The sequence below is a fragment of the Poecilia formosa genome, unplaced genomic scaffold, assembly GCF_000485575.1.
Source record: "Poecilia formosa unplaced genomic scaffold, Poecilia_formosa-5.1.2 Scaffold71, whole genome shotgun sequence".
Classification (NCBI taxonomy): domain Eukaryota; kingdom Metazoa; phylum Chordata; class Actinopteri; order Cyprinodontiformes; family Poeciliidae; genus Poecilia; species Poecilia formosa.
In genome coordinates this window covers 74,794-101,452 of record NW_006800010.1, presented here as the reverse complement: position 1 = coordinate 101,452, position 26,659 = coordinate 74,794, and the positions used below count along the sequence as shown (strand labels likewise).

General features: G+C 38.4%; 4 protein-coding genes across 5 annotated transcripts in view; all 4 read right to left on the bottom strand.

Annotated features, from left to right (window-relative positions):
- Positions 1-4,907, bottom strand: part of oxsr1b (oxidative stress responsive kinase 1b) — a 45,883-nt gene extending 40,976 nt beyond the window's left edge. The window contains exon 1 of one of the 2 annotated variants that reach the window (XM_016673193.1): positions 4,526-4,907. In XM_016673193.1, coding sequence (XP_016528679.1) covers positions 4,526-4,595 — 70 coding nt within the window. In that variant the 5' untranslated portion in view covers positions 4,596-4,907. The remainder of the gene's footprint in view (positions 1-4,525) is intronic. The other variant, XM_007555553.2, reaches the window with a different exon arrangement.
- Positions 4,908-6,891: 1,984 nt separating this feature from the next.
- Positions 6,892-11,143, bottom strand: myd88 (MYD88 innate immune signal transduction adaptor). Its single transcript, XM_007555552.2, has 5 exons — positions 10,696-11,143; positions 9,761-9,892; positions 8,519-8,696; positions 8,145-8,236; positions 6,892-8,046 (listed from the first exon to the last, which is right to left on the bottom strand). The coding sequence occupies exons 1-5, from the start codon at positions 11,003-11,005 to the stop codon at positions 7,892-7,894; spliced, it is 867 nt and encodes a 288-aa protein (XP_007555614.1). The 5' UTR covers positions 11,006-11,143; the 3' UTR covers positions 6,892-7,891.
- A 162-nt stretch (positions 11,144-11,305) lies between these two features.
- Positions 11,306-19,384, bottom strand: cry-dash (cryptochrome DASH). Its single transcript, XM_007555551.2, has 14 exons — positions 19,172-19,384; positions 17,357-17,529; positions 16,045-16,138; positions 15,695-15,825; positions 15,437-15,585; positions 15,061-15,149; positions 14,882-14,955; positions 14,692-14,781; positions 14,451-14,530; positions 14,304-14,363; positions 14,050-14,207; positions 13,777-13,896; positions 13,424-13,600; positions 11,306-12,899 (listed from the first exon to the last, which is right to left on the bottom strand). Exons 1-14 carry the CDS (start codon positions 19,232-19,234, stop codon positions 12,792-12,794), a joined length of 1,566 nt encoding a protein of 521 aa, XP_007555613.1. The 5' UTR covers positions 19,235-19,384; the 3' UTR covers positions 11,306-12,791.
- A 1,995-nt stretch (positions 19,385-21,379) lies between these two features.
- Positions 21,380-26,659, bottom strand: part of map3k22 (mitogen-activated protein kinase kinase kinase 22) — a 42,127-nt gene continuing 36,847 nt past the window's right edge. Inside the window, exons 17-18 of the mRNA XM_007555550.2 lie at positions 24,650-24,827; positions 21,380-23,825 (exon numbers count right to left, since the gene is read on the bottom strand). Coding sequence (XP_007555612.1) covers positions 23,597-23,825; positions 24,650-24,827 — 407 coding nt within the window. The 3' untranslated portion in view covers positions 21,380-23,596. The remainder of the gene's footprint in view (positions 23,826-24,649; positions 24,828-26,659) is intronic.

Genomic DNA, 26,659 nt, shown 5'->3' with positions numbered 1-26,659 from the left:
TGAACCGTCATATTAGAGCAGAAGTCCTCTTGCTCTGGTTTTTTTAAAACCATAAGGAGGGCCGAGTACAGAACAGGGAGGAGACTTGGTTGCCAGTGGATACAAACAGTGGGAGCATAAAGTTTCCATAGCAGATTTGCCAAGACCAACGATGCAAAGTATGATCCAGGATTGAAGAGACAGCTCTGCTATTTTCCAATGAGCTCTGTCCGGCTATGATCCGGAGCTCAGTGGGGTGAATAAGAGTGGGCGTAAACCGTGTAATAACAAGTCCCCCTTTTTCCCTCGGGAAGTTACCAAAACAATAGCTCTGCTGGTCACAAAGTCATCCTCAAATCCAACACTTGCACACACGCGAGAAGGCAAAAACTGAGCAGGCGAGTTGCCTTCAGTAAGATGTGTGGAGAGATGGGATGCAATGCAAGAAATGTCTAAACTTTTATTGCAGTTTAGCTGTCTTAAAAAATAAAATGCCCATGTGAGCGCCTTATATTCCTTCAAGAAAACCTCAAAGTATTGTTATAAGTATAAAAGAATAATATAAAAGAATAAAGTCAGGAGTGCAAAAGTCCTCCTGAAATGGAGAAATTTCTACAGAGACATGTCATCTGATCTTTCAGGCTGATAGAACTGAGCACTGGAAGTTTATTACAGGAAAGTTGCTCAACTTTACCATTTGCACTTGACTGCCTCTTAAAAGGCTAAAAACATAAGCATTAGCCTTCAGCTTTGTTAATGAATCTACCACCTTTGTCTTTTAATTATTTCTTCACATCTAGTCTTTTTATGAGTAGATATGGTGTGTATGATTGTCCCTAATTTAAGGTAAAGCCCGTAATGTCTTAGTGAAATTTCAACTTTTTCAGTTTAGCCTCAAACACGCATGTAGGTCTGAGTCATTACATTAATTATGGTACTCTTTTCAAAATACTTGAAAGTTGAACAACTAATGGAGCTAAATTTGTGAGAGATTCTGAACTCTGGTTGCAAGATTCAAGAACTGAATCTGGTTTAGGGAGATGACTAAACGGAGAAACTGAGACATCGCAGACCAAACTTTTAAATAAAAAAAAACATTGAGGGAAGGCAGAACAGTGTAAATAAAGGAAGACGTGTAATAATAGTTGTATTGTTTAATATTCTCAGAGGAACCCTGGAGACAATTTGCCAAGCTGATCTGTGCCTGTTTAGATGAAACATAAACTAAACCACCTTTTTTTTATTTTAGGGAACTAATTCTGGCTAGTTTTAGCCGTAAAATAAAATAGAATCTAGGCTAACCGCCCTAATAATTTCTAAACCTCTGCATTAAAACGGTGATCCCTATCCCTAAATATTTTTTTAAAGTCAGCATGCTACAGGCCCAAAGTTGCAACAGCCTCAGCAGCTTCAAACCTATATGGGCAAGTCGTGCTTACCGCAGCACAGGAAAATGCCACAGAACTGGTTTCTGTACACAAGAGTCTTTATCTCTGAGCGCAAGCTAAAAGTGTAAGCTGTTATCTTGAGGGGCTTGAATTTTCCAAGAAAGTATAAGTAAAAATTACAAGCATTTAAAACTCGCAAAGACAGTTGTTTTTTGTTTTGTTTGTTTGTTTTTTTTATAAAGGTTGACGTAGGACTTGAAAAAAAGCACCCTTTATAGAAACCATACATACCCTCTGTAAAGAAAGTGTGCCGGTTAGGTAAACTGCATAAGAGGGCACAAATTATTTCATTTTAGAGGACAACACTTTTCTTATACGTTACTTTTATTCTCCTCTCAGAATAAAAGTACAGGAAAATGTACTTTTATTTTCCTGTACTTTTATTCTGCGAGAAAGATCAACAGTTTGAAGGAAAATGATCTGCTATGCGCCATGTACTCTCAAGAAAAAAAGTAAGAGACGACATTAAAAATTTAAACATGAAGTGCAAGTACTTCACTTTAAGATCAAGCCTCCTTCATGATTTCAACTAGCAAAGTGTCAAATGATTCCTTTCAGTCAGGTTAAAGCCCCATTTCACAGATTAGCAAATTCAAAAAATGCTCTGACATAACTGACTTATTTCAAGCAGCGTCTCAATCATCGGAATTCTAATACAGGAAGTTCAGTCTATGGACTCTGTGAAAACAACACAACTGGTCCGTATGGAGCAACCAAATACTTCTGGGGAACTTTCAAAACACACATTTAGAAGACAGAGTCGGGTGTCAATATGTCAATTTATATTCTGTTTTCAATAGAAAAGTTTTCCTCAGTTTGTCATCAAAGAGGTTCCATCAATTCATAAAATCGCCTATAGAGGGGAAGAACTCAGAGGCTACAATAGATATCAGGAAACATAAACATATATTACAGTAAGCTTTCAATCTTGACAGCCATCCTCTGATCTTCTTTGGACATTAAAGGACAAGCAGAGTCTATCAGATAAGCAAATATATCATCATCACGCAGAATATGAATGCATGACAATTGAAACACCAAATATTGCATCCAAGCAGTCCTTTCCAATTGCAATGCTGCATTCACTGACACCGTTATGAGTTATTGTGCAGCATTAATATATCTTGCTTATATAAAATTGATTTCATAGTTAGAAAACAATTATTTCTAGGTTTTCTGATCAAATAAAAACATCAAGGTTTTTAATGGGTTAGTCTGTATTTTTGGAAAAAAATATGAAGAAGAAGAAGAAGAATAGCTTGTGGCCAAATTACAAAAAATAAGTCTGAACAAAAAACTATTTCTGACACCATTTTAAAATTCTATAGAGATATTTAATGAAACCAAAGAATATGCTAAAAGTAGCTTATATATCAGTTTATATGTATTAAAACACTACAAAATTTAATCAAATTATTTTCTAATGTTATTAAGAGGCCCATGCAGCTTCAGAGATACAAGTTGACAACTCCTGGTTTAGAAGAAGTATTCTCAGAAAAAGATAAGAGTATGTTAGATAGAAAACATACAAGAAGCTGTTGAATGCTAAACTAATAAAATATTTTGGCTATCTACCAATGAACCAATCATTCTTAGCTATACAACGCATCAGCACCATAGCAGTAATCCCAAAATTTCCAAATCAATTACTGTTGATTGATTTTTACTGTTGATTTGAGATCTCAACAGTAATTAATTGAAGTCCTGAAGTATTGGTAATATGACAATAAAAAAGGTCTTAATTGTGGAGACAAACAGTCTAAAGAACTATACGACATTATTTTTATCCATCAGTAACTGGTAGGAAAAGAAATCTAATGACTCAAGTCAGAGTGTGAGAAACCTATGGCTGATTAACTGTTAATATCAACAATGCTAAAGTTAGCATCTGCTGCATGGCTTCCCATCAGTGCTAAAGTGCTGTGTTTGAGCATTTTTTAATGAGTCTGGACTGTATTCAATCACTACTTCAAAATCCTAATTCCTTAGATTGATTCATTTCAGGTTTAACCATTCTAAACCAAATACAGATTCTTAAAAAAAAAAAGAAAAAAAAACTTTGAGATTTATTAAACCCATTCTGTTTATAGAAGCACAAACAGGAAGAATTTATTTGCTTTTCCTGAATTAGGACCATCTTAGAATTAAGTTTGTGATCTTTGAAAACATTTAAGCCAGTGGTATTAAAAAAAAACATTGCCATTTTCAGTTTTCATTAAAAAAAAAAAAAATAGCTTCTTTGTGAACCCAATACATTCAATCACTAGCCTCATATGCTCTCTTATAATAGCCAGTGCGTCTAATCTCTTGTAACAACCATCTTTGACTTTTATGTGACTTCATCTAAAGACCATCCACGGGATATTTCACGACCCACAGTGGGATCACGATCCCCACTTCCCACTTTGGGAATATGTGATCATGTGTTGTAACTTAGAGAGTGATTGCATTTTTATACCGTTTAAAATAAAAAGTTATACTGCTAGTATATATATTATTTTACTTCATTGAGTGGTATATTTTGTTTTCTGTCACGTAGCTACTCCCAACTTAGAAACATGTGAATCGTTTTTTCCCCCTAATGAGTGGGATGGGCGTGAACACAGTTTAAGTTACTGTCTTATCATGCAGCACTAACGACACGGCTGATACAGAAGCTTTAAAATGCAGTGTCCTTCCCTGTGTAACAGTGGTTACTTTAAGGCCAAGTCGGGCAGAAAACTCTTGTTTCGGGTTTCTCTAATTGATTTAGCATGGAGCACATTAAAGGACCTTTAAGAAAGTATCACGAGGACAAACGAAAGCGGTTATTTTCCAGCAAATAGTCTGATCCTGGCTGCACGTTAACGTTGAAAATGCCTGTTTACAGCCTCGTAAATTATTCTGTGTCCAAGTCAAAACACAGCTAGATTGGCCAACTCTCTCGATGCCTTCAGCTCAACCTAAATGGAGAAAAATAAAAGCCTATTGCTTGTCTTTTCGTTTTCCAGCTATCTAAGCTAGAGTTCAGCGCTGTAAGTTCCGCTTTGGGTGAGCTAATAGTGAGACATTTACAAACTGCCGGTTAACAACATGCTAACAAGCTAATGATCACATACCAATCACCTCCAGGAGCTCGTAATCATCTTTGTTGATGGACCAGGGTTGGGAGCTCGGGTCCTCGGACATGACTGAGAGAGTCTGCTAAGGCTGTTACTATCTGTGGAAAAGGTGCTAAATCCACCAGAAACTGCAACTGAGAACAAGTCAAAGTAATCCAAACAGAGCCAGCAAGGGCGACACTTCCCCTTCTTTGCGAATCCCGCAGCACTCCTGTCATTCCCAAAGTTTGACACCAGCCGAGCGCGGCCCCGCCTACCGCATTCCTCCCGTGCAAATACTGGACCTTCGTGGCGGTGCAGCTACCAGATAGGTTCGGCTCGGCCTGCCAGATCAAGCTGGGGCCCTGCGCTTCAAGATGAGGTTACATGTTATGATTGGCTGGACTTCCGTGCGTGCTGCGTGAAAGTCGGTACGTCTTAAAGTGAGATCAGAGAAGTGGAGGGATAAGAAAATTATATTTTTCCCCATCATTTGTTATAGTTATTCTTTTCTTCAAGTTATTTTTTGTATTGCATGATGTGCCTAAAGAACAGTGCATGTTGACGATAAATATATATTTTTGGTATTTAACTAATATCACATTTCAACAAAGGCCAAGAAACCAGTACTTGTATGGACGACCCGATTGTTATACGTTTTTGTTTTGTTTTTTTTGTTGTTGTTTTTTTTATGTTTTTGTGAGCTCAGAGTAATTTTTGTAATACTAAACTGAAAAAATACGTTTACTTAAAAGTGAGCTATTGATTTATGGATTTTCTTTTATTTCTCCTAATTTTCTCTAAAGTTTCTAATTTTCCCATTGAGTTAGAAGTTAGAAATTGTTCTTTATGAAATATTGTAAAAATGTGAAAAAGTAGTACCATATAAACTCAGCTTAACAATTTATTTCTTTAGCACTAAAGTTCTTACAAATATTTAGATCATAGGCTATTTTCTTCATTTAAAACGTCTAATTTGTCTTACGGTGGCTGGGAGGAAAAGTTCTTAATAAAAAATCGACTAATACAAAAGTAAGAAGAAAATAAAGTAAAAACATTTATTTTAACTTTACATAGGCAGGATAGCTGTTATTTATCCTGTATCAACAGAATTCTCCATATTAATCTGAACATCACATTGACATAACGCACACTACTGATGTTTGTCCTGTTACTTTTCTCTTAGATAAATTCGTATCTGTATTTGTATGTTTGTAACTACGACATACTACTATGAAGTGTGAAGCTGTGATTATGTAACAACCCGGTATAGAGCAGCAGGGCTTTCTGGTGATATTAAGAACTGCAGCTGATGTGACACATGCGTAAAAGCCGGGGACGTCATCTGCCCACGCAGGACCCCCAGCTTGTGTGGCATCAACCAGTGGGCACATGTGGCATATGAGCCAAACTTCACACTGTAAATCCGAGATTATGCTAAAGAAACATATTTTTCTCTTTATTGTAGAAACATATTAACAGAGCTGATTCATCTCGGGACTGCCCTAAACGCGGAAGTGCGACACTACAGGCTCAAATAAATAAGCATCACTTAGCAAAGCTGTGCCGAGAAAACACTCCAGGAAGGGCCAGTATGTGGCAGTGTCTGCCTCACACAAACAGTAATATTGTAGAATATGTCCCGATTATAGCACGGCTCGTTCTTATCGTTTACTTTTATGCAGTTGAAAGGAGGATGTGAGTTACAACAATAAAGTTGGTCTCTTATTTGTTAGACTCATGTTTAAAGGGCCATTTCACCCTTCTGATGGATTAGGTCCATATTTGGTCACCTACTTCCAATTCACAATGTAACATACAACATATTCTTTTTTTTTTTTTTTTTGAATCAGATTAATTTACATTCAGAAAATGTGTGTATTTTAAGCAACGAATAAGGACAAACCTTATCTCAGCCAGCTGACAGCTCCTACACTGTGGCATCCAATTCAATTTCACACTTTAAACAACAGCAGTTGAAAAGTGCTGCAGATTCGATTAACAGTGAAATTGCCCTTATTTCAACGAAAAGAAGGTGCCGAAACGGAGGCCAACTTCGGATTTGCGAAGAACTTTGTGAATCGACCTTTCGACTGAAATAAATACGAATATGTTCAACGTCTTTCTATTCTCTCTTTAACATAAAAGACTCGGCAGAGCGAAAAGACGAATTTCCAGCACGGATAAAAAGCTTGAAAAAAAAAAAAAAAGCCAAGAAAAGAACAGCTTTCATGCGAGCTCCCCCTTTGTATTTTTAGGGTTCAACAGCGCCATCTGCTGGAAATGTATTTTTATTTCACAATCACTCTGAATAAGCGTTAACTCCAGAACATCCGTTCTTTCAGATGTTCCCACGTACTTTTTTCAAACCAAAAACTCCGCATAGAAGGAAAAAAAAAGTGGTTTTATTTATAATTATTTCAAACAATCATTTTCTAAACATTTATTGCAGGTAAAATACACACTCATAATTAAATAGTTCTAAAAAATTCATTGTAGACAATATAAATGTGAAACATAAAAACCACGAGGGAAAGATCGGCTAAGCTTGTGCAATAATCACAGTCACAATTTCACTTCCTGTTCAGCTCCTATCTTGTCTTAATGTTGACTCAACAGAGGAAGCAAATAAGATACTTTAAAAAGCTTTTACAGAAAACATAGCACATCCTGCCCTGCATCTGAAAATATATCCCACACTTTGAAAGTAACAAGCAATGTAACTTTCAGACTTTAGTGAAATATTGAGAACCTTAATGTTGTGCCACATGAAATGAATGGAAATGTAAGGGGTAGTAAATTAAAATGTGCTAAATTCCTCAGTGTGTTCCAGTGCCAGGACAATACACACATAAAAAGAGGGAGAAAGTGGCGACAATATCTATTGGCGTTCCTGGTAAATATGTGCAAAAAGTCTTAAAATATATATATATTTTTTTTTTTTGCAGTAGCAAATCTCACACTGATTTACAGAGATATATCTTATTATAGCACACGTGGGATTTTGAATGTTTGTGTTGCCCTTCAAGCTGATAATGTATTCAAAATAAATTAATACTGAAACAGAGGCAAATACTGAAAGATGACACTGTCTTGGAAATAGGACAAAGGAGTGGTTAAAAAAAACAAAACAAAAGAAAAATGTCAATTTCCTCCAGCCTTTTTCCTCACCAATCCAACATATAAAAAATGAAAGTCTGATGTTTCTAAAAATGTTCAGTGTGTGGTCATAGTTTAAGGTTTTTCACACGTCTTCAGCAGACATGCCAATATATGTGGAAACAATGCATTTGAATCTGCAACATCTGATCATTGTCCAACATAAAACTTACAATGCAGTAAGAAAAGGCACCCACAGATACAAATCCACTCCTTGCTCTGCTTTTAGGGCAATGAGAGCGCTTTGGCGAGCCGAACCCAGAACCAAGCCTGGGTGCAGGGCCGGGTGTAGTCACATACTGTCAAGAAACGCAGGATGCTGGGAAACGGTTTTGTCATCGACTTGTATTTCACCGGAATGAGACGTTTACTTCGAGCCCCTGGAAAATGTTCAAGGTTTAGTTGTGGAGTTTGTTGCAAAATACAGATGTGAGCCGTTTTAAACTGGCAAGAAATAGAAAATAAAAATCCTCTTTACCAGGGCAGAGGCTGAGAGCGAACTTGGTCTGAAAATCACAGGCATCGCTGTCTAGATATTCGTCAGAAATCACCACCACCATCCTCTTACACCTGCACACATGAGCACACACAATACAGGTCATGAGCTGAATGTGACACAAAAGGAAAGTGGAGAAATTTGAAGACTTTCTGTACGTGAAAAGTTTTTTTTTTTTTTGTTACTCTCAGTTTCAAGTTTAAACACTAACAATCCAACTTGTTTGAGCCTAATTAAGTCTCCACAGTCATCAAAAGTTGAATCTAGCTGTAAAAAAAAAAAAAAATAAGTAATTTTTATTTACTTATTTGTTACGAAACAAACAAAGAGCATTGTATCGGTAACACAACGCCCACCTTCTCTCAATCAGCTCACTGGTGATGGTCCACACACACGAGCCTGGGAGCACATTCCTGTCGAACACGCAGAGTTTCAAGTTGTACTCCGTCTGCTCCAACTCCTTGATCATCTCGAGGACAAACTCAAAGTCGCTCTGGCAGTAGCAGATGAAGGCGTCAAACATCTCTGGGATACCTGGGGTCAATGCATTTCGATTAGTTTCAGCAAAACTTTAATTTAGGGTAAAAAGCAAAAAAACAACAAAAAAAAAGATACATTAAATGCAACCTGAATGCAAGACGTTCGCTCACACAATCACAGAGAGAAAAAAAAAGAAGAAAAGATTTCCACAGAAGTCCAAAGCCGTTTGTTGCATTTATGACTGATGTGCAAAACATGAAAACCCACAAGGCTGTGCACAAAAGTGAGAAGTGAGATTAATGCAAACTTTCTGATAAGGCATCAGTCTGAGATAACTTGGAGCTTTTCCTGTGTTGATGCTTTGCTCAGAAGCAACGGTTAGACTTAAACTACTAAAATTATTCTTTTGAGAACATAGAAACAAGTAGCTCTAATAAGGATTTTATAGTGCAGAAAGAATGAAATAGTGACATTTCATATTGATGAAAAAAAAAAACCCACAAAACATTTTCTAAGCTTTTTTTCAAAGTGCTTTGTAGTAAACAAACGGTGCGCAACACGCCATACACCGTCCGCACAATGAAACATGGCTGTCGCAGCATCATGCTTTCAGGTTGGTTTATTCCATAAAAAAGCATGTTCATGTGTCAGAAGCCGACAGTCAGAAATCACACGGAGTCTGTGGCAAGATGTTTCACTTTTCCAACTTTATCTGTAAAAAAGTATATATGAAAACAAGCTTAATTTTTCTTTCACTTTACATTTTGGGACAACTTTATCATATGAAACATAAAAAAAATATGAATTTGTAGTTGTAATGTATAAAAATGAAGAACTTGAAGGAGTATGGATACTCTGTCAGGGCACGTGCACTTGTCTTTTTTATTAGATGAAAGGTATTCCTTATCTAGGGTGGCTGAGCATCTCAGTACAAGATAAGCAACATGAAGCCTCTATAGTGACAAACCAAAGACATCCTGCAAACTGATCTGAAACGACAGGCTAAGACGCTTCTTGTATCAAGCATCTCACCTGATCTAGACTGTGTCAAATACATCTTTGTTGTAAATATTTTATTCAGAGAAATAGTGTAATAGTGAATTTAGAGAAAGACAAACCTCCTGGGACGTCGTCCACGGTGATGCCAGACCTCTCAGGTGTGCGAGGGACACAGCTGTCGACCTCGGGGACCTGGACTGGCGGCTCTGCTTTCTTCTTTAGGGTCTCAAGGTATTTCCTGACATCCTCGTCTGGTGTCAGAAACATACATGTATATGGAAGTAGGGGAGACACAAAAAGCTGTCAAAAGCAACTTCAATGTGAAAAAGTAAATGTCCCAGTTCTAAGGTGAAATCAACCATTTAGTGAACTAACACACATTTGCTGTTTTAGGACCTGAATCACTTGTCATAAGTGATGGAACCATGAATTTGTCTCTCAAGAAGAAAATCCCGAGGCAGAATGGGCAACCATCAGTTCTTGCTATATGCCGCCCCCCTCCCCCCAGTCACGTCATAATAAAGAATAACGTGAGAGGTTTGTTTATGTTTTTGCTGTTTTTTTTAAATATATAATCTAATAAAGTAGGTATGACTAATTGTAATCCATTTGCATATCTAGATTAGGGGGAAAACACATGTTGACAATTGTTTTTAAGTTTTAGTGACATGCTGTTGAGCAATAATTCACACACTGGATGGATAGAATAAGCATCAGATGAAACAGTACTTGGCAGCATAAACGGGGGATACTCTCATGATCGCTTCATTTTCGACTGGATTCCGAACTACTGACCCTACAAAGAATCCTGTAGCCCATTATTTGTTCTACTTTATTACAGGTGTCCAAACCTTAATCGGAAGATCAAACCCAAGAGAAAACCGGAAGTTAGACCGACTACGAAAACGGTAATCTGTGCATCTGGCCTTAGTTAAAAATGAACCCCCGAATTACATTCTGCCTCTGGCCCCGTACAACTGTGGGTCGGCTCTGTTAGTCTACCAAATTAGTCAATTGCATCACTGTGTATCAACATTTTGTACAAGTTGCGCACCTATCAAAGGTTGGAGATCTTCCACGATGTCTTTCCTCTCCACCTCCTCCAGAATAGAGACCAACTTCCCGACCGAAGCCTCGGAGTTCCGAGCCGCCCAGTCGTCTAGGACGGCCTTGGTGGGGTTCTTGGAAGCCTCGAAGTTCTTTATCTCCAGGTAAGAGAAGCCCATGGTCTCCGCAACAGCCGTCCAGTCGGCAGCCACCGTGTGTTTGGGGTTCAGAAAAAGTCCCAACTTTTTCCTTACGGTCACATTAAGCGCAAACAGAGGGATCGAACCGAGATTGACTTTGGAATCGGTATCGTCCATGTTGAAAATAGTTTGTTTTCCCACGACCTAGATCGTGTTTAAAATGAGAGGAAAACAACCTCTGGTGGCGACTCGTGTGATTTTGAAGGCTGACTGTATAGTTGGGCACAGCCCACCTGGCTTTTAGTGGAACAAGGAAGTGTTCGCGGCCGACTACGTCACATCTGGGAGGAAGTTACCTCTCAATCAGATTCATATGGTCATCTGTCTGCAGAGAAATGTTCAAAACTAATGTTGGCAGAACTCCTTAAGGTTCTCATTCATATAGACCTGTAAAAATAAAGCTTTAAGACACTTTTATTTTGTTCCTGTGGAGTTTTGAAAAACTAACTTTATTATCCAGATTTATTCAAACAAAGACATTGCAGCACCAGAATTAAGTAGATAAAATAACCCGTATTGTCCTTCTGGTTGTAACAGTCATGGCGACAAGAGGGATGAAAAATAAAAACGAGAAAAGTTCTCAGTGGTTGACCTGCCGCAGCTGCAGAACAGGAAGTGCAGCTGAGAGACCCGGTGAAAAGAGTATATGAGGCACATGAAGTGTCTTGCAAAAGTATTTACGCCCTGAACTGTTTCACTCCGTCACATGACAAGCAAAAATGTGTTTTATGTGGTGGGCTAACACAATTCTTAGAAGCATGGCATGCATTTTCATTCAGCCCATCCTTATGAGGTACTTTGTAGAGTTATATTTTACCGTAACTGCAACTGCAAGTATTGGGTTATATCTAGGGTAGAGTGGTAAAGTTCTGCTTAAGCTCACACTGGATGGAGAGCAGATGTGCACATCAACATTCAAGCTATGCTACAGATTCTATAGATTGGATTTTAATATATCTGGACTATAACAAATTGATTTCTTTGAACCTAAAACATCCCGTCGTGTTCTGGCTGTTTGCTTGGTGTAAATGTCCTAAAGGAAGTTGGACATTTACACACAAGTCTTTTGAAGCCTCCAACAGGCCGTGTTCTCGGACTGCCCCATTTTTGGCTACATCCATCTTCCAATTGCAAAGTTGTTGCTAAAGAAAAACATTCCCATTGCTTGATGCAGTAACTACCCTTTTCCACCATGAGGCTATTATGTTCAGGGTGATGTGCACATCAGCCAAAAGGTTCAATGTTCGTCTCATTCGACCTTGGCGTCTTCTTCTACTACATGGCTTGTGGGAAACTGCATCTGGGCCCTCTTTTGGATTTCTTTCAATAGTTGTCTTCTTAAAATGCTTCCGCGAAGAAACGATTTGTGGAGTAAACGTGCAACACTTGTCCTGTCAACAACTTTTCCCACACGAGGAGCGATTCTGTGCAGCTCCCCCAAAGCTCCCAGAGATAGTTTGCTGCTTCTCTAATTAATGATCTCCTTCTCAGGCTCGTCAGTTTAGGTGGACATCTATGTCTTTGTACGTTTCACATTCGACAGGGCTCCGCAAAATGTCGACATCTTGAGAAATCTAAAAGCAATGGCACTGGATTTAGTGGCAGCTGTGTAAAAGGAAGCTAACTAGCACATTTTTCAGATGTCCAATTTTAAGCAAATCTTTGTGCTAGTTTATCAACATAAACAATAAAATACACTGATGTGAAAAAGTTTGAGGGGTGTGAAAGCTTTTGCGAGGCATGACAGTATCAGTTCAGCTTTCAGTAACAAACAAGCCAACATTCTCTTCCAGACAACTTCCCTATGTAACTGTGTAAACATTTACAGCAGATATAACTCCGAATTTGCAGCTGGAGTCAGTCTTTAGATTGAAGGACCGTCCATCCCCTGCAGTAAGACATTTCACAGGTTTTTACTTCTGGAGAAATAGAAGTCGATGCCTTTATCTCGATGCTGCTTGGGGGTGTGAGACGGGCCTTTCTTTCCTCTTGGTGATGGTCCTGCTCCACCCTGCAAAAAAAAGGTCAACAAATGTTGACTTGCATGAATCGACTTTATCATAGATAGTTCAACATTGACGGAAAAAAAAAACCACACACAGACACACAACAGGACTGGAAATAAATTGAAGTTTCTTAAAATCTCAAACCAAAATTGATGTTCTTTCCAGTAAAATGATTAAATAATTCATGCATATTAAAAATTTACCATAAGATAAAGTTTTGATTATAACCTAGACCATTTCAGAAGAGTAGGAACCCTGACACTGAATCATATTTAATTACAAATGAGACATTAATAGATAAAAACAAAATAAAAAAAAGTAACAGTTATATTATTCAACACCCAATTCATGATAAATTCCTTCCCCTTAAAAGTTGGTTGCTGTGATTTCACAATAAAAACTATAAGTAAACTCTACTTATATGTAATGATTCATGTATTCCCTTTCTCTCACCATGGCTTGCAGCTGTTATAGGAAAAAAGCACCATTCCCTTTAAGTTTTCACTTCCCTTTTCTCTAAAACACCTACCGGTTTCTTGCTAACGTGTCGACTCCACTCGGGCGCCGTGACAATGGGCTTTGGGTAAGTCTCACCGAGCGACACGCCAGCGTGCGACAGTGCGGCAGAGCTCAGGTTCCAGGGCGTGTGAACGTCTGCCCCTCTTACGGCGCCCAACTCTGGGACCCACTGACGCACGTACTCCCCCTGAAGCAGAAGCATGAGCCCACGTTTATGTATCAGTAGGTTTTCACAAATCTATGCTTGTGACTGTAAAGCACAAGCAGATACTTGTGTGACTCAGATACTTGGTTTCCAGATCCAGACAAATACAGAAGGTGAATAAGATAAGCTTAATTAAAAAAAAAAAAAAAAAAACATACATTGTTGTCATAGTCGAGAGCCTGTTTGATCATGTTGAACTTCCTGTTTTCTCTGGGGTCATTTCCTATGCCAGCGCTGTACAGCCAGTTCCCATAATTGCTGCAGACATCATGATCGATCTTTGCAAGAAAAATAATAAATTAATCACGGTAAACATGCAGAAATAAAAAAAAAAAAATCCTGTCAAAAATAAAATCATTTGGATGGGCATTTTTTTTTGTGTGTGGTTAAATAAACTGATCAATAATATACTGAATGTCTACACATCATACCAGCAGATATTCAAACCACTCAGCTCCAAGTCTCCAGTCAAGGCCCAGATCCTTTGTGAGGAAGCTTGCAACGTTTTGCCGCCCCCTGTTGGACATGAAGCCTGTCAGCGCCAGTTCTCTCATGTTGGCGTCCACGAAGGGCACCCCTGTACGGCCCTCTGTAAGTGCAAAGGTCACAAACAAACCAAGACTTACATGAATTTTATTCTAGTGTGAGACTAATTTATGATCGACTGCATGCCATGAACTCCAACCTTTCCATGCGTCAAACAGCTTCGTGTCCATCTTCCATGGAACAGACTTTCCTTGAAGCCCTGAATTTAAATTGCAACACTGTATTTTTAGATCTACACACTATATTGACAACATTAACAACAGATCAAACATTTTTCTAACATTACCTTTGACCTGAAACATTTTGTTTCCGTACTTAATGCCCACAAACTTGAAGTAGTCCCTCCACAAGAGCTCAAAAATGACCCTGCAACGCAAACGAATTTCAAACAATCGTGACCAGATTGTTTTCTGGGTGCATCTTTTTTAACATTTCAATATTTTGTCACATTACAATTACAAAAAAGATTGTGTATTAACTTCCTAACAAATGATACAAGAGGCACTGATACCAGTTCAAATACTAACCAGTAGGTGCTCTGATTCGCTGTCCGCTCCCTCTCGTACTTTTTGATCTGATGGTAAATATACCTCGGAGAAATGCATCCCAAAGCCAGCCTGCAATGCAGTATCATAGAAACATGTTAGAGAAGCAACAAGAAGGGGAACATCTGAGAAATAATCCACAGTGAAAATTATATTTAAAAGAAAAACTCGCCATGGTGAAAATTTTGTTGAGTAATCCACCCCGATCAAGCCGTTACGAGTTTCTTTGTAAGTCGCCACAGCATCCTAGAAAAATAGGCAGGACCCTTTATATTTCCTTCAAAAAAATGTTTTTGATCAACAGTATATAAAACGAGGTTTGTATATTTCTGTAATGCAGGTTGCACTCACGGTGTCCCAGAAATAGTGTTTGAGTCTTGCAAGGGCGCTACTTTCTCCACCGGTGCAAGGGAAAGCTGAGCGAGGATCAGCCACAGGCTCTGGATGGTTAAACAGCACAGAAACAATAAAACACAATGATTCATAAAGACTCCACTATAAACGGGGGTCCGGCTAAACCAAAGCTGAGTTTTAATGAAGAGATTCATGCTCAACCATTTTCCACTCAAGTTTGACATGGAGAAGTGGATTTACTTTGAGTCACTGCACACACATGGTAAATATACAAGATTGTGGAGCTTTAGGAGTCCAGGCTAGTTTGAAAGGAGGGATATGAAGACGTAGAGGGGAAAGCACTGGAAATAAGCTCTTCTCTGTGAACATTCACCAGTCTGCTGCAGGTCCTCCGCTGTGGGAATGGCTCCTTCTTCCAGCCCCGGGGGAAGGGGGTTCAGCCTCTCGGGGGTTTGCAGCACAGGCCTCACCCTGCTCTGGCTCTCCACCGCCTTTCTGAACTCAGTGTACACATCAGGCAGCCTGCGAGCAAGAGTTAAACAACATTCCTAGAATATCTTTCTCCTGAAGTAGCTTCTCCAGCAGGAGTCCCATTTGTTTTATGTTCAGCCGAGCAGCATCCTCCCCACACCTGGACATGTGGTGGAATGGCAGGTCTTCTCTGTGGAACAGCGTGGAGCCCCAGCAGGTGTGAACTTTCACCTTCAGCTGAGCACAGACTTCCTTCACCTTTTTCTCCACGTTCAGCTCTTCAGAAGCGACCTGGATTTGAGTACATGGAGGTCAAAAAATGTGTTTTCAGACAGAATCATGCCTTACACAAGGTATTCACCCACATACACACGGCGATTCCTATGTTAAGAAATAAAAAATAAGAAAAAAAAAACATACACCTTCTACCTAAATATGCACTACTTCATGTTGGTTTAGCACATAAAATCACAATAAAATACATTAAAGATGAGGAGAACATCAAAGTACCTCTTCGTGGAAAGCCACGCTGCTAACGGAGCCGAGCTGTTTGATGAGGTCAGCGACCACCTCCTCTGGCTTACCCTTCCTCACCACCAGATTGCTGTCACACACAAAAATAAAAAATAAATAAACACACACGACTCGCAGTTGGCATAATACCACGCAGCTGCATCCTGGGCAGAGGGATCGCTGGACGGAAAAAGTTACGGGAACAATGTGTGCAGCAGCAATGTTAGACCCAGATGTATCCTGATCCTGTTAGAAACGAGTTAATGTAGTCCTAGAAAGCTAAAAAACATTTTCTGCACACGGTGTGACTTGGAGTATATCCTCAAATCAAGTGAGCAGGGTTCTGCCAAATGTTTGGTGTAAAAAGTACTAGACTTTTCCAGATTCAACATTCCGGGATTCTCAGTTCTTTGAGCTCATTTTCAAACTTGAAAATACTAAACTTGACTATGAATGTACGGCAGATAGTTCCAAAGTAATGAATGAATGTGAAACCTAGAAAAACCCAAAACAAGAAAAAACAGAAGGGTACTTGAGGTATGAAGTAGGCAAGGAACAGCACAAGGAGGAAAATAAGAAAGGAGAAACAGAAGGAAAGTAAATAGGGACACAAAGAATGGAAAAACTGAAGAAAAAAATATAAGAAGTTATTTAGGACACATGGATGGAAAGAAAGGAACAACAGACAGAATGATTTAATTATGGAACCAATTAAAGAAGGAAACAAGAACAAAAAAAAGAAACAACCACAAATGAAGAATTATATATTTGACCGGCCAGCACAACACAGTTAATGTAGATGGAAACTTTTTACAGACACATTTTTTCAGAAGGAAAATTTTAGGTTCAACACAAATTATCCATGTTCTATGATCAGGGATTCTGTTTTCTATTTGGTTTGACCAAGTAGAACCAAAAATGTCCATCCACTTTTACTCAGAAAGACGTGGGCGAAAAGCTTTGTCATTTTATTTTGATTTATAAAACTCCTAAAAACTAAGAACAACAAAAGTTTTAAAAGAAACAGTGGCCCATATCCTGTTGTTGTTAAGAAGAGACGGGGAAAGTTTTATATAAATAAAAAAAAAAAAATCAGATTTTTATGGCCTTTAAGAACTTTCAACATGATGATTTCGGCCCATGTGACAAAAAGTTTGGACATCTCTGGGATAGGGATTAAAGACTGGAAATACATGGACTTTTCTGCGCACTTATTTTATATTTCCATACTTTTCCAGACTGTTTGGGAACCCTGAGTCAAATCTCCAGTCCATGTAAATCATATAAAGCTATAAAATTAATAACCAACCTGCCCTTGCTGAGCAGCATGTTTCTGAGGTCTCGGATGCTCTCCAGTAAGAAGCGCAGACGGAAAGGTCCCGTCTTTGGCAGGTTGAAGTTGTACGTGCCCACGTAATGTCTGGGGTCGAAGCAGTACAGAGGGACTATGTGTTCGGCATTTCTCTGAGCCCAGTGGAAGAGCTGGAAATCAAAGAGTACAATGTCAGGATTGTTATGAATCTGGGAAAAGAGCAACATAAAAAAACAAACAAACAACAACAACAACAAAACCCATAAAAACCACAAATGTAATTAAATCATGATGACTGCTGGTATTTAAAACACAAAATCTAGAATTATTCAGTTTTTTCCCCCAATTCAGACAGGTTATTGGATGTTTGAAAGGAGGATATTACATATGTGCACTACTTCCAAGAGAGACAAACTGGCTGATTATTAGGAACTATTTTCCATCTTAAAAAAAAACAAAGAAACAAACAAACAAAAAAAAAAACACAGGCATGTGATGGAAACTAATGGAGTGCCACCCAAAACTCTCAAAACGGCTGTTTCTAGTCAGCATGCAATGAGCAGCATGTTTGTTAGCTGACTACCTACAGTGACATAGCTGCTCAAATTATCCAGCGAGTGTCAAGTAATAATATTACAAATGTTGCTTTGTGGAGAGCAGAAGATCCATACACGTGCAGTGGAAAATTAGAGTAATCAGTTAACCAAACAGTCATGTTTCTGGACTGTAGGAAAAAGTCAGACTACCAGGAGAGAACCCTGCATGCAAAGGAGAACAGAAAAAATACATAGATGCTGTATAGCAGTAGTTTTTTTATATAGTTTTTGTTTAAGTCTATGTCTTGAAATAATTGCTAAATGTTATGAAAAACATCATGGCCACTGAAGAAGACCTAATTGCATTAGTTGTAAATGTAACTATGTAATCTTACATAAGTCTAACTTAGGTTATACCTAATTAAAACAGAAATGATCAAAATATTGAATCATTTTGCAGCATGAAATACTACTTCAATATGCTGGTTTAAATAACCCAGTCAAGGGAAAACAAACCCTGACTTTTAATGATACATTTCTTTTGGTATCATAGTTGAAGCTTTACTGTTTTTCAATTAAAATAATTGAAAAATATTTACTCCGTAGCTATGTTAGGTTTACATTGCATCATGTTTATCCTTAATGTGTAGTTATTAAAAGTAAACATCCAAACCAAAATACCTGAAGAATTCATACATAAAATGCCATCATCTAGAATTTATTAGATTAATGCCTGTTGATTTAGAACACCCAATGCTGTATTTTTTTTATTTTATTTTCATATAAATTTTGTAAAAAATGAAAAAAGGTGAATAATAAAGGAAACTTGATAATGATGATAATAATAATAATAATAATAATAATAATAAAAACAGCAGGGTATTAGATGACCTACAGGATTTCTTAAGGTGTGTGGCGGCTTTTTTTTGAGTTGGTGGACTTTATCTTGACATATCAAAATAGCAGAATTGACAATGATAGGTTGTTCTATAAGTGACGAATATATAAAGGTAGTTTCGCTGACAGAAAAAGAAATTCTCTTGATTTTACTCTGAAGTTGAGGCTTTTATTCTGAAGGAAATTGTGCCGGAAGTAAAAAGTTGAATTCCTTGTGTAATTTGATGCCGTTTTAAATTTGTAAGACTTGTAAACTCATCGGTAAATATGGCAAATATAAATGCAAACGTTAGCTAGCATTTAATTTTGCTCCACAGTTTAATCATTCAAGTCCGAACAAAACATTACCACACGTTTATTTGCAAGTTTACATTCTTACCTCATTGTCGTGAAGCCGCAGGTCGTTTCTCAGTAAACATATTACAGTACGAGTGGTTGACATTGTAGTTTAGTTTACAGATGGACAGAAGTTTTACATGAAAAGTAATAAAACTCCAGTCTGACTGGGAGCGTTTCGTCCGTGTGTGACTTCTCTGTGTTGCTGTGGCTGCTGTTGCGTTCAGGTCACGTTTTCAGGCACGACGTTACAAAACCTCAGGTTTTATAAGAAGGTTTTCTAACAGCTGCTGAGGGAGCATCATTGTTGGCGCAGTTCAATATGAACTGCCTTTGTAATACTCTGTCTTTGATATTTGGTTATTGATTGTTTTCTTAAGACTAATGTACGGAAGAGGATTAGGGCCACTGGGGGAAAATAATTCTGACTTTAATCTCAATTCTGAGATTGAGACAAACATATCACTTCCTTCATCAGAATATCCTATCCGTTTAAAATGAAACGCTATCACAGAGGTTTGCACTAATCCTTTTATGATAGCATCCTACCTTTTAAAAAATATTTTAAATACAGAGGTATTTGTAAGAATGAAACAGTATCAGACGGGTGAAACAGGTTTTTATTGAAATTAAATTAAACACAGACATCTACAAATACAGCTCTTTTTTGCGCATTAATATGTTGTATGGCAGTCCGTTTAAGCGGATCCACAAAAGTTTCAGTCATAATCATGGGCGTCCACTCGGATTCCGCGTCCTGGGAGATCAGAAAATACGCTTTTTAATCCAGGTCCCAAAGTTCCTGAATATCAGACCGACAGATTCGTGTCTCCGTGCGGCCAGGTGCTAGCCGCATCTTTTTTTTTTAAACGCTCATGTAGAAACTGCGTCATATTTTTTTAATCCAGCATGGCGCATGCGCGTCACGCTCATTAAAAACAAAAAATGGCGCCGTTAGCCACTGTTGCCAGATTTGAAATTTTCCAGTCCAAACACAGGGTAACATTAAACCTGTAAAACCTAGTCAACTGCAAAGAAACAGTACGAATCTAAACCTCTAATGAAACTCATATAGCACTATATGTTTGATTCATAATCTATATATTTTTAGAATAATCTAGAGAAAAAGCAAAAGTTTATATACATTTTTTTATAATGTGGGACTGAATTTTTTTTTTAAGTTTTCAAAATTTCAAAATGTTAATTTTTCTAAGAACTAATACAGTTTTAGAAAAATTTAGAGAAACATGGTTTTTAACCCTAAAACTATAAGGGCTAACTTTTTTATATTTTCAGAGCTTCATAGCAAAGAGTGAGAGACATTTATGGAGAGTGATGAGTGCCAAATTACAATAAATAACTTATGTAGTAATTATTTAAATGTGCCACTAATTTATTAAAACTCATCACTATCCATAGATCTGTGTCTTTTGATCTGTCTTTAAATAATTCATAAATTGCTTATTTAAAAATACACAATAAAGTTTTGTAAAATACATTTTTCTTCATCTTTGATTTTTGTTTTGTGAATATAAGTCAACAAAACTTAATTAAATGTTCAGCTTCAATTTAACTTAATGTAAATCATGAACTTCTTGTTGTTCTGATGTTTATGAACTAAATAAACTATTTACTGGTCAGAATCTGGAACTGTGCAGATCATTACCAACTTCAACTGTGATCTCCACAGAAACAGAGACGCTCTGCCTTCAACAAAACCACCAGTCAGATCCACTTTACTGTCTAAAAATCATCTAGTTTCAACCATATTTATTATCTTTCAAGTCCCTTACTTAATTATCAATCATTTATTTAAAAAAAGTTGTAAAATTACAAAATAAAAACAGAATGTTCGTCCACTTTTCAATTTTCTCGAATGTGTTTTGAAAAAAAACAATCAACTTAAAATAGCAGTAAAGCTGAACCGATAATGTGCAGTGGTTGCATAAAACAACATAGTGATCAAATTGTGTATTAACATGCAAGACAGCAGTTCAGTATGGCTACAGCCCATAAGGACTTTCTGTCAGCTGTTATCCTGAATTATGCCACAGCATCATGGCAGCACACTACATTTTAAATAAAATAACTGATGCTGCTTTGCTTTATTATACAACAAACAATAAGGCTAATTGTGCTGTTTGTTTTCACTATTTGTTTTGTGCATAATCTCTTTTAAAACAATTAATAAAATGATGTAATCAGTGAAGGTGAAACAGAAACAAGATGGAGGGAAAAAAATAAAACAGAATACAGTCTTAGACCTTAGATTTATTAAGTTAAATGTACAAAACATCGATGACTTGATACATTTCATGTTTCAAGGCTTTGTCATTTCAAACAAAACAAGCTCTGTGTCAATCAAAAGCCTTCCAGTCCTTTAATATTGCCTGCCAGCTCTCAGACAGTCATACACACTCTTGTGGCAAGTTGTTTTTTTTTTCTTTTTTTTTTTCTTTTAGCTGCAGTAGTCTGCTGTATAACGTAGACTCTAGTCAAATAGATCTGTCTATAAAGTAAAAGAGATTTAATACAAAAGCGCAGAACAAGCTATTTACAGAATAAGTAAATCCTGGGTGTGCTCTCTAACAGAGCAACCTTACAGGGAAGCTCCCGGCTTTGGCAGTGAAGATTTTTCGTTTACAAAGAGAAACGGATAAGGCACCGAGACGGCTTAAAAAACATTTGATCGTTCCATAAGCGCCAACAAATCGTAGCTACATCCAACGTCAGTTTGTCCCTAAGGTTTCATTTAAGGAAAACAGTTTGGTTCTGTGAGAGTCACACAGAGCAAGATGTGCTGTCAGCTCGCAAAGTGGTCCATCTGACTAGAGCTAAAGGAAGGCATGGTGGCTCACTGGATTGATACTGAACTTACAAACATAAAGAGAACTTCAATCTGTTTTTTTTTTCAATGCAGGGTTCCTATTAACAGTCTGGAAAAATATGGATTTTTTTTTTCTTTTTTTAGTATTTTCCAAATCAGCAGACTTTAAACTATATTCTCGAGTCCATTGTCTACAAGCACTCCATCCATCCATACATCCGTTTGTGCATCCAACTGTCTATCCATCTGACCATCAGCCTATCAGTTTGGTAACTGAATGGTCTACAATTCTACCATCCATCTTAACATACATTTGTCCATGCATCCGACTGTTCATCTACATGTTTGTCTAACCATCAAACCATTAATTTTCCATCCAGCCATCCATCTCTCCATCCATTCATCCTGCCTACTGTCTAAACTTGACACCATGTTTGTAGTTCATACTTTAAAAATAGCTAAAAAGCACCAAGGACTCTTAAGAATTTCAGCCTGAAAGTTTGTCGTGCTGCTTAGGAACCCTGCGAACATTTAAAACACCACAGTAACGTAATGCATCAGATTTGGTCTGTGCAGTTCAAAGTGCACAAAGCTGCCGTAAGGGAGAAACAAAAGGCTTTCAGGGCTCTGAGGTGGCAAAAAGTCTGCTGTGACTAATACTACATGTTTTGCAAATCCTCTTTGGCCAACGTAAAAATGGAACGAGGCTCACCAGACGGGTAAGATGGGATGACGGTCTCTGACTCATACAGAAGTGTTGTTATTGCTTAAGAGACATTTCACGTAGTTGCAAATGTTTGGTTGTCTTTACATATCAAAATAATAGTAAAAAAAAAAAATATTAGAAAAATATCTCCTCGGTTGATTATCTCGCACATGTAAATGTTTCAATACATGATATCAAAAGTGCAACTTTATAACAATCCTTCTGAATGGGGTTTGGAGTGCTAATAGGAAAAAGGAAAGGCTGTTAGGAAAAAAAAAAAAGACATTCATACTTACAAATCATTATTGTAAGGCATTGACAAAAATGCATCATATTTGTCTTAAAGGTGACAGTAGAAATCGGATCTAAAAATGACCGTGCGTGTTGTATAAAAATATTTTTCCATCTTAATTTCATTCAGTTGTATTAAGCTGATGAGGAAGTTACAGTACTATCAGATGTGAGCGGCGTCACCAGTCAGTCACAAAGTCAACTCATGGTGGAGACGCTGCAGCGAGACAGTGAGACGGGCGAAGAAGAGACCCCAGAAAGCTTAAAGCCTCTCTGTGCTCCGAGTTTGGCCACTTTTCCTTCTCTCTCCTTGAAGAATGCTGACCCGGATCCTTTGAGACTGTTGAAGTGCCACCTTGGCGGCCCGTTTCTGAGGCAACCAGCGACAGATGCCTTAGATGACTCTGGAGGTCTGATCGCAGTCAGCCCCGCCTCTCAGTAAACAGTCTGTGTTGAGCCAGGCGTCGAGAACTGAAGGAGTACGGACAAGGCAGACACCGATCGATTATAGAGCAGGGAAGCTGGAGTGTTGCTGAACCCTGCAACCGGGCGACGGGAAGAGGGGGAGGAGGAGCCGGGACCGCCGCGGCCATGCAGGCAGTGCACGGAGGGGGGGGATAACTCTGTCAGGGGTCCCTCAGCGTTCAGAAGGTACTCTGGACAAACGGGTGGCTGAGCAGGATGTCCGCCGTGGGGCGCCACTTCTCCTCCACAAACACTTGCCGCAGGAAGTCCCTGCACGAGTCAGACACGCCCTCTGGAAGCATGGGCTTGGTGGGCTGGGTGGCGATCTTAAAAATGGCGGCCATGGCCTCGTACTCGGCCCAGGGAGGTTTCTGAGTCAGCATTTCAACGACGGTGCAGGCGACACTCCTGAAGGAGAACAACAACACAGGAACACAGGTTAGTTTTACATGCTCGATTCATCATAAAACGCTGCATCGTACAATATGGAGCAAAAATAAGAAATACTGTTTTAGACGTCAGAAAGGTCTTTTAACGTTATTTTTTTGCACTTTGGCTGATTTGTCGCTCATTTTTTGTTGATTTATAAAATTAAAGCTGACCTTGACTATCTTGAGTTACACAATTGATTGCATTAGCTATATGTCAATAAATCCTGACCCACAAATCTCCAAAAAGATTACCTTTTTTGGAACTGTAGCTTTATTTATTTATTGAGCCATTTACAGTATCTTTTAAAAGTGCCCATATTAGCTACATTTAAAGAATAAAAATGGCCAGGTATACAGATTGGGTGGAAAGGCAGTATTAAGTAAATTAAATCTAAAGAGAAATGCCTACGCTTTAGAAAGCTACATCAAAATGTCACCAGAAAAATTGTTCTTCTTGGCAAAGTATAAAGTTAGAGGTGATTTTTACAGTTTTGCATATTTACTTTACATACCAGTTTTATGTGCCCATAAACAAACTAAAATCATCCATTTCAAATCTTCGTGTTGAATACCACAGCTAACCTGTAATACTCACCCAGCAGTTCTCTGACTTACACAGTAAAAACATATAACATTTGACAAAATGTGTTCACATCAATTTGCCAGAAAACATCAACAGCACAGTTTTAACAAAAGTTTATTTCAGTGCATTTATTGCTGCTTTATAATTGTATTGCGCAACAGATCGATATCCCCTCCGGGAATCATTCCTTTCTGCCCTCCATCCGAAGGTATTCTTACCAAACATCAGCTTTCCGGCCGTATCCCTCCCCGTTTATCACTTCGGGGCTCATCCAGTAGGGGGTGCCAGTGACAGACTTGATTCCTGTTCCAGTCATGCAGATGGTCTGGATCCGTTTGCTCGCTCCAAAGTCTCCGAGCTTGATGTTCCCAGAGGAGTCTCTCAGGATGTTAGCACCTGACGGGGACCAAACAAAACGAGCTCAGAGCTACTCACGACTCCTTTGAGAGCTGCCACGGAGAGTTCGTTTACCCGAGCCAGCACGTCGACTGACTTCAGAGGAACGGTTGAAGTCCGGAGCCTGACTAATCTGGCAGGCTATCTTTTAAAGTACTAACTCAGATCTTCAGGCTGTCATTATATGCATACTTTCCTTCCTATTTATGCATCATCCACTTTCCCCTCCCTTTAAAGTGATTGCCAATTGGGCTCGTATGTATCAGAAGTTCGAATGCTGAATAAACGGCTCCACGTGAGACAAATCAGACCTCAGCCCCGTCTCCCCTACTTCCGTACTACTTTTCCAACATGTCCGTCCCATTTCCTCTGGGCACGCCACTTGTTTGATCAGTGACTAACGTGAGCCACTTGCCGCTCACCCTCCACACCCAAAGAGGGATTAGATAGCCGCAGAGAAGTGACTTGGGAAGCTAAAACTGTAACACTGACTTGCTTGCTTCCATCTTCAAGCACATATATTGACGTTAAATCGTCTGAAAACTCAGGGATTTCCATTCGTTTGCCTTCTTTTGAAACATTAGCTTCAGAAAAAGTCTCAAGCTATAGTCACATACCACCTGAGCTGACATTTTCTGTTGAGGGAAACAATGTTCTTGTGTGGCGAACTGACCTCACGCCATATATTAAACGTGCGGAGCATTTCCAAGTGGAAAATCCCACCCACATGTGCTGTCATGGAGCCTGGCTGCGTCCCGGGTGACCCACTATCTTTTTTTTTTTTTTCCCTCTACTGACAAAACCAGACGGGATGTTTCCCTCTTTCTTGGCTGCTGCGGCCTAACGAAGCAGCGACTCCCAAAGCTGCGGGCAGAAAAACCAAAGCCTTTCCGTCCGGTGTCGAGCATTTTTAGACTGGCCACCTTCACCAGCGTGAAGCCTAATATACCGCAGAGGAGATGTTAAAATAGTGCAGTTTTCCATCCACGTTCTGAGTAGGAGAAATTAAAAGAGGAACTATGGGAACAACCTTACATGTTGAAAAGTGGGATTTTTTTTCTGACAGACCAACATGAAAGTGGCGAATGTTTGTGAAGTCGGAGGCAAATGATAAGTGGTTTATAAAAAGAATCTTAAAAGTGTGGCAAGCATTTGTTCTTTCTCTGCCAACAGAGCTGCAGTCTTTTGGGGTATGTGTATATTAGCTTTGACTAGGACAGGAACAATTAATCAGATTAATTAGAATGAATTGATTTTTGAAATAATTGTCCACTAATTTAGTAAACGATTAATTGTTAAAGAACAACACCCAGAATCAATTAAGCCAAAACTGTACAAAACATATTTACAGCTTAGATAAGAAAAAAAAACTTTGTAAATATGTTCAACCTAGAAATTTTCATGTAGCATAGTTTTAGCTTAAAATTCAGTAATAAGAAAAATCCTGTAAGGTACATTTTGCAATCCAATTATTATTATTATACTATTATTTATAGTATTGCATAGAAAAAGCCTGAAGTGGTTAAATAAAAAAAAAAATCTGGAGAATGTTACAATTAATTGTCCAAATAAACAATAGAATAATCAATTACCAGATCAATTGTTAGTTGCAGTCTTATCATAGACTGCAAATTTTGTCCGTCTTTGCAAACTGCTTCACGCTCAGTCATACTGGACAGAGAACGTCTGTTAACGTCAACTTTATGTGCGTGTTAACGAGATTAAGTTATACACAGGTAGATTTTATGCTCCAAATACCAGACGACTTCTGAAGACAATTAGTTTTGCAGGATTTTATAAAGTGATTGAGTAAAAAGGGGTGAATACAAAAG